The 7,747-nt window shown below is 51.2% G+C and overlaps 1 protein-coding gene across 2 annotated transcripts; it reads right to left on the bottom strand.

The window, feature by feature from the left end:
• Positions 1 to 402: 402 nt before the first annotated feature.
• IRF6 (interferon regulatory factor 6) lies at positions 403 to 7,696 on the bottom strand. Of its 2 annotated transcripts, none has more exons than XM_042013491.1 (8): positions 7,567 to 7,696; positions 4,232 to 4,408; positions 3,174 to 3,378; positions 2,640 to 2,762; positions 2,390 to 2,536; positions 1,767 to 2,159; positions 1,262 to 1,380; positions 403 to 970 (listed from the first exon to the last, which is right to left on the bottom strand). In XM_042013491.1, the coding sequence occupies exons 2-8, from the start codon at positions 4,403 to 4,405 to the stop codon at positions 749 to 751; spliced, it is 1,383 nt and encodes a 460-aa protein (XP_041869425.1). In that variant the 5' UTR covers positions 4,406 to 4,408; positions 7,567 to 7,696; the 3' UTR covers positions 403 to 748. The 2 variants fall into 2 exon arrangements, with proteins under 2 accessions (XP_041869425.1, XP_041869426.1); XM_042013492.1 differs by having other exon boundaries at positions 4,232 to 4,411.
• Positions 7,697 to 7,747: the final 51 nt, after the last annotated feature.

A 7,747-nucleotide genomic window follows, 5' to 3' on the forward strand; every position in this document is an offset into this window, starting at 1 on the left:
CGCGGGCCCCGCGGCCATGAGCGGAACCAGCGCGGCCGCGCGGTTCCGGGGCGGGCCCGAGCTCGGCCCGGCCCCGGGCGGAGCCACCGCCCCGCCACGGCCCACGGAAGCGCTCGGAGCCCCGGTAACAAAGCAGGGACAGGGACAGCCCGAGCCCTGCTGGGAGCCGCTGACAGCCTGCACCATCACAGCATGCTTTGGAGTGTACGGATCTGAAGGATCAGAGCCCAGAAGACTGGGCTAGAGGAGCTCCAGAGGCCCCTTCCACCCCCATTCCGGGATACACGCATTTACAATGCCTGCATACACCCCCCCCTCTACAAAACCGCACACTCTAAGGAGTATCAGCCTCCGAGGTTGCTGTTACAGCCCCGTTCAAGAGAAAAAAACTAGACAAGGTGATATTGTGCAGGCAGGTTTAATAGAGCACAGAATGTTTTTTCTTCCACTCTAATGGTCAAGTGTTTATATACATTGTATTAATAGCAGATTAAAAAATATTACAGAATTGAAAATCTGGTTTATACAGATGGGTTACTTAAGCAAACAGCTGAAAAGGGTGAAGGAGTTAGAAGTATTCCTCTGGTTTCAGCCACTTCCAAAACAAAAGCACCACAGACCGCTGAAATTGTGGAAGCAGATGACGAGATTTACAGATTTTATTTATTCAGATTTAGGCAAGGCACTGGTTAAGAAACACTTCTCTATATGTACAACATAAGAAACCCCGGTGGATGCCAAGGGTCTGTCACTGTGCTGGGAGTGGCTGTGCCATGTGCATGGCGGGGGCCTGCATGGGCCAGCCCTCCTGGTGGTTCTGCAGCAGCCGGTACAGCTGCTTCAGGTGCGCCACGATGTTGTCCTTGATGTCCGGCGTGGAGATCTGCAGCCGCACGCTGCCGCTGTCAAAGGAGCGCGTGAAGTCCCCAGAGAACATCTCGTAGATCATCCGGGCCACAACGGGGATGACCTGTTAAAGAGGGCATTTGTTCTAGCCTAAAGGCACATGGAATATCCCTGTTACTCTGCAGGAACCCCTCTCCTGGATGCAGAGACGGTTTCCACAATACCTTAAAACACACAAACCAATTCTATTCAGCACATGTCACATTTGTATTTGCTCTCCCAAACCCCACCAGTGTTACTGGAGTTTTCCTGGTGTCAGAAGCTACAGCAGAGAAGAACAGGTCTCGGTATCCATGGGAATTGATCCCAGACCCAACAAGGCTGGCACTCGTCACCGCAGAGCCCCAGCTCCTACCTGCACCACGATCAGCTTCCTCTCCCTGGGTTTTCCATCGGGCCACTCTTCTCCAAAACAGAAGTAGATCTCGTATGGTGGCTGTTTCTCAATTTGTCCCTTCTGATGGGCAATCAGCTCTAAGAAGAAAAGCAGAGCACTGCAGGGTTGTCCTCTTTAAGCTGGAAACACCTGTGCTATCCCACCTGACTGCAGCACCTCCACTCTTACCTACACACTGTCCTCTGCCACCTCTCACAATTACAGCCCATTCCTTGCATGTGAAGTGCTTTCTTTAAAAGCAAGGCCCTCTGATGTCTCTCAGAACGTTATATGAGTGTACAGCCCTTTGCTCCCGCCACACACCCGCTCCAAGCTCCCCTGAAGTCAGGGCAGCAGTGGCCCTGACCCACTCTCCACAGAGAACTACCTGGTGCATCCAGGCGGAGCCCCAGTGCAGACCACCCTTTCCAGCAGTGCCATGACCAGTGTCCAGAGCTATTTGCCAGAAGCACAAGTTACCTACCACTTAGAAACGTCTCCAGACAGAAGAGCTTGACCTTCTTTTGCCTCTCGATCAGATTTGGGGTGGTGGAGGAGGGGGCACAGGGACCAGACCAGTACACCTTGCACTGGCAGAGCCGCACGGCATAGATGGCGTGGCCACTGACCTCCAGGATCAGTCCCCTGTCCATAACATCCAGCAGCCGACTCGTGAAGATCTTCTGCCTTTCATTGGTGATCTGCTCCGTCCCTGGAAACTTGACTTGCTCCAAACTGATGGGCCCAAAGAGCTCTTCCTGGTCTGGCATAGGACCCAGCTCTCCATAGAAAAGTCTGCAGCCCTGCGGGTTGCTCACGGTCGTCGTGGGTCCGGTCTCCTTTCCTCGATACTCAAATTTGATTTCTAGGTCTGTCACTGAGAGAGAAACTGTCAGTGTGGCTTTTCCTGGATCATCAGCAGCAGGGACACCATGCAAGCCCCGCTGCCTTCACAGGGATGTTTAAACCACACACAGTTCTATTTAACCTACACAAGTTCTCTTCGCTCACCCACAAACAGCCACAGGAAGAAAAAGGTAAAACACTATTTTCTGTGAGGTTTTAAAGTACAAAAGCAGAAGCACTGTTACAAACCCATGCACATACTTGGCAGGGAGCTGATCCAGAGCTCGGGGCTGCTGAAGAAGTCGTGCTGCAGTGCTGTCGGGGGCACTTCCATATCCAGGGGTTCGTTCTTTGGCCACACAGTTTCAGGGCTGCAGTTTTCTGCACTGGCTGGAGCCATTGGAGAATCTACAAAAAGGACACAACTCTTCAGTAAATCAAGATTTTATTTCAAGCATGTGCCAATTTACAAACAAATACCTTCACTAATACATTAGTCTGTGCCACCAACCATTGATATTAAGAAATGGAAATGTCTCTTGAATTGGGACATGCTGAGATTGATTCAATTCTTCCTCCTCTTCATCATCAAGATCATTATCCTTTTCATCCCACGGAGCTGAACCAGTGGAACCTGCAAACAAGCACATTCTTGTGGGTGGATGATCAGCATGAAACACTGAAAAAATATCTTCATATTGGTTGTGCACAATATTGGATATTCATTTGTGTATTTTTGAAATATAAGTAAAAAAGGATAAATCTGATCCATACTAGATGCTAATTTCAGTTTAATATATAATTCTAGAAAGCGAAGGTAAAGTATTGATGGAGTAAGACACAGTATTGCCAATATCAGATTGTTTAGCAGGAAAACATGCAACTGTGTGCAGCTTTATTAATTTTAGTACTAAAGCATGACTCAAAGTCCTTTTAGTTTAAGTACAGTCTTCACCTGGCAGCTGAAGAGTTAATGCAGAGAGGGAAGGAGGTGCCTTGGACAAAGGCCTGCCCAGGAGCCAGCCCGTGTCAGCAAGGCCCTCACCTGGATTAATGATTGATCCCTGCGACTGCGGGATGTCGCACACTTCATAAATTTTAATAGGGTTCATGGGCACTTCCTTGGTGCCATCGTACATCAAATTAAACTCCCGGCTCTTGTTAAGTGCACATCGGAGCTGGGCTTTCCACTTTGCAGGGTCTGGCTCGTCCACTCCTTCCTGGTACTTTCCCGTTTCCACGGCCCATGCCTGGGGACAAAGTACAGCCAGCTCAGTCCAGCCCTCCCCACAGAGCAGCTTTTATCAGAAACCATACTTCCAAACAAATCCACTGTCAAACCCTTCTCTTGCAGAAGTCTTAATTAGAGCTCTTGTGATAACAAAAAAATGGAAATTCCCACTTTAATAGTTTTTCCCATTAAAATAAAGTGGAGAAAAAAAGATGTAAATCCAAACTCCAAAAGAACATTAGCAGTTTTGGGTTAGAGATTTTGTGGGTCTCAGATTCAACACCAGAAGTCATTTTTGACAGGGAGCCTGTGCAGGAGGAATGGATTCGGTTAAAATGGAGTGGAAGGACAGCCACAGACATCTGGCTGGCCTCTCCCTCTCTCACCCCAAAATCTGATCATTGGTCCAAGATCCCTCCAAGACAGAGGTCAGAAATTCCTCAAAGGAGTGTAGGGAGTTACAGTGAATCCCTTGGGATAAGAATATTAGGGACAGCACTAATATTTGCTTGTGATGAGCTTGTGGTGGACCCCTTAAGATTTACAGAACAGCATTTCAGGGTTTGCTGCCAAGAACAAGCCAGTTACCACATCCCAGCCCGAGTGGATGAAGCCAACAGCAGTCATCTTCCAGAGACCACGGATCACACAGCATCTGCCCTTTGGTGGTGGGAAAGGGTTAAAAAACTCAACACTGTCTCAGGCAGTGCCAAGCTTGGCATCCAGGTGCACACAGTGGCTTTTCTGAGGTCAGATAAATAAAGCGTGCCTAGAAACAGCTCCCGAGATGCCTGTCCAGCTCCTGGGCCAACAATCCAGCCCTTTGTCTCCACTTCAGAGCCGTGGGATCCCCGAGCTCTCCCCTGCCTCACCTTGAAGATGGTGTTCTCCTCCTCGTGCTGGGGGCTGTGCCGAGTCGCGTGTTTCCAGGGGATCTGGAACCGCTTCGCCTCCCGGTTCAGCCAGATCAGCCCGGGGTACATCCCACTGTCCACCTGGGCCACCAGCCACGGCTTCAGGCGCACCCTCCGCGGGTGTAGGGCCATGATCTGCTGGGGTAACGGCAGAGCCACTGCTAGAGGTTACTTGGGACTCATCTGCTTCAAAAAAACTGAATTTAACGAGAAAAGGCCCTATGCTGTGTAACTGCTGTATTGTGTATGTTACTGCACCCTGAAACCACCAGATCGAGCTGGGTGACTCCTCTGCCAGGAAGAGTCACACACACCTCACTAAGCGGGGCCCAGAACTGTTACAAGCACAACAGCTTCAATAGTTCAATACAGCTTCCACAATTCAACATTCCAGAGCACGTTATTTGTGCTCAACGAGCACACGGAGGGCAAGCCCCCAGCAGACCTGGGCTGCAAACCCTGAGCAGGAGATAAAGCCACAAACAAGCAACAGCAAGAACAGGCAGCAGAATTTCAAAAGCCTCCACTTACACCTTGGAGAAGGGGCTGATCTGATCTCGTGCTCCTTCAGTCCTGTCAGACTGGCACGGAGGAGGAGAAAGGCTCACCCAACTGAGAGGCTTTAGCCCAGCCGAGGTGCAGGGGCCCAGGCTGAAGCACAGGGGCTCTTTCACCACAGAGACAAACTCTGAAAGTCATTTAATGACTTTTCCATGAATGCCCTGAATGCAGCACAATCACTGGCAAACAGCACTGACCTGTAATAACCAGGATGTTTATCCAGAAGGACATGAACTGCAAGTCTGCCTGCACTGCTGCTAAAAATCGAGTGCTGTTTACTTAATGTTTTTCTTAAGTAACCCCGTGTTGCTCACACAATTGCAGCCAGCCAACAATATTTTCCTTGTGTAGAACAAAGCCAAACAAACAAAATTAATGCCCGTTCCTCTCCAAGAAGAGGCAACATTCAGTATCTTTAGATTTTGGGAGGGGATTTCTGCACTACACATGTGCTCAGAAGGTGCATCTCCTATATTCATTTGTAAATCCTGAAACAGAGGTGAGAAATTACAAATATTCCCATTAATAAAGCAGTTACAGGACAAGTAAAACCTCTGCCATAAGCCCTGAATATTGCCGGAGGAGTTGCAAAATGCATCTGGTAGCAGAGATGGAGAAAATTTTAAAAAATCCTATCCAAGAACTAGTCTAGGAACAGGTTTTATTTGTCCAAATACCTGCAGATCCCATTCAGATGCAAGTGCTCACACAAAATTAATCCAAACACAACTCAGTTTATCTGTTAATCTTTTCTGCAAAGAAAATGTTCAGCTTCAACTGCAAACCACCTTTAAATAATAGTTTGAAAATGTGTGGTCACATTACCAGACTGTTTCCCAGGAACTGCAAAGGGTCAGGAAGCAATCATCAAAATTATTTTAGCGCTCCTGAAACTCTGCTGTGTTGGTTCTCTATGTTGAAAATGCTGTCAGAATTAAATTTTCAGAAGCGTGCTTGCAAAGACACAAGGTCCAGATTAATCCTGGACTTAGAACTGAGACCAAAACCAGGTATTGATTTCTCTTGAAAAGGAAAAAAAAAAGTGACATTTTAAAGAACCCTTACTACGGCTGGTTTCCACGATCTCTTTTACACTGAACTCTGCAAGCAGTCCCTTCTAATATCGTGTGCTGTGCACACACGTTTGCAAGACCAGGAGTAAATTCAAACCCCCAGAACAGGAGAGATTCATTCCCCTCTCACAGCAGAGGAGTCGGGTCACAAGGTGGGTGCTGGCTGGGATTGTCCCTGGGCCCGCAGACAGCGTCTGTCAGTGCTCCACACCACAATGCTTTATGACCTTTTATCACCAATGACTTGTTGACACAATAACTGAGAGCAAATCAACTTGAATCCCATTGCTGGGCTCAGACGGTGAGTCAGCCTCTTACAACCTTCAACTTCGATCCGGTGGGTTCCACTGATGCCAGACTCCTGGGGAATGTCTGTGCACACTCACCGGCTTTGCCAAGGCAGGCTTGGCCCTCTCTCGAGGCTCCTCAGCGCACAAACCCAGGGATTATCCAGTTCTCTTTATTCCCACTCAATTTGGGTGGTGTGTGAGGATAATTAGCACATCCCTGTGCTGCTAATGCATCTCTGGTCAGTGATGTAATTACTCCCTGTACCCTAATTATTAGTATTTCTCCTTGCAGACATTCACCCCAACAAGAACAACTCAAACTCAGGAAGGAGCAGCCAGCCTGCAGCCACTCCCCCGAGGGCTGCCGAGGAGTGACCAAGGTCAGGGACAGCCCCGGCCAGCTCTGGTGACACTCGGGACTCTGGTGAGGTGCCAGACAGTCCAACAACACACGGAGCACCAGGAAAACCGACCTGAAGCCCGATGCAGTTTGCTGCACAGATGCTTTCGCTCCCCACCTGCAGACCCAGATATATTCAGTTCCTGCTCCACCTCATCCATTAAAGCCTCTGGAGAAGGAAGGGTCTGCTCGGGGTTCACTGCTGCGAACCCACAGACCCCGCTCCTTGCTCGTTACCTTTGTTTGATTACATTATCCTGTATTTCATGGAACTTATTAATTTTTTCAAAGACAAACCTTCACCCAGAGAAACTGAGGCTGAATTTCCATCCGACGCCGAATCACCTCCCTACACCGGGAGCCCGGGGCTCCCACATTTCAGAGTTCTGTACATCTCCTGCCTCCCACCACCCGTGCTGCCCCCAACACACCTGAACACGATTAACTCTTTGAATTCCCAGTTTCCGCATCCCAGTCTGGTCACCTCAGCCCCTGCCACGGCCAGGCAGCCCGTGAAGTTGGAAGGGGAACGAGCTGTTTGTTACACGAAGTGCGGGGTTTTGGGGTGTAACAGCTGCCATCCGAAAACTGCAGTGGGTGAAGGGGGTGGGGGAAAAACACCAGCCTTGCCCTAACTTTAGGCCTCGCTTTACACCGACTTGAAAGGCGTAGCCCGGGGCTAGCAGAGCGCAGCCCGCGGAGCCGATGGGAAGGAGCGGTAAATTGGCATTTTCAGCGGGCTCTGCCCTCCCGGCTGCGCCCGGACCCGCTCGGCGCCCCCGCACCGCCGCCCTTCTGCCGGGGCCGGGGCGCTCCAGCCTCCGGACCCCCGCACGGAGCCCCGCGTGTGCCCCGAGCCCCGCCGGCCCCGCTCCGCCCGGGAGCTCTACGCGGGACGGGGCCGCGCCCGGCGGCTCCCGGGCCGGGCGGATCCCGCGGCCGGTCCCGTCCGAGCCCCGCACAGCTCACCCGGTCCGTCCGTCCGTCTTCTATCGATCGATCCGTCCGTCCGTCGGGCTGCGGCGGGTCCGTCCCGCGGGGGCTCGGGGCCGCCCCGCGGGGCCCACGCGTGGGGCAGCGGCGCTCGGGCAGCGGCGGCCGCGCTCGCCCAGCGCCCGTCCCGCCCTCCCCCTCACCTGCCCAGGTGCGC

Source organism: Corvus kubaryi, unplaced genomic scaffold (genome assembly GCF_017639235.1).
Source record: "Corvus kubaryi isolate FWS band 111438036 unplaced genomic scaffold, C.kubaryi_AGA036_p1.0 split1-37355, whole genome shotgun sequence".
Taxonomy (NCBI): Eukaryota; Metazoa; Chordata; class Aves; order Passeriformes; family Corvidae; genus Corvus; species Corvus kubaryi.

Bases quoted from the DNA above. Each gene is read 5' to 3' on its own strand.
- IRF6 (XM_042013491.1), bottom strand. From the start codon at position 4,405: ATGGCCCTACACCCGCGGAGGGTGCGCCTGAAGCCGTGGCTGGTGGCC. The intron at 1,381-1,766 runs GTAGGTAACTTG...TTTTCTTCTTAG, and splicing joins TCTGGAGACGTTTCTAAGTG to AGCTGATTGCCCATCAGAAG. The intron at 971-1,261 runs GTAGGAGCTGGG...CCTCTTTAACAG, and splicing joins GGAAGCTGATCGTGGTGCAG to GTCATCCCCGTTGTGGCCCG.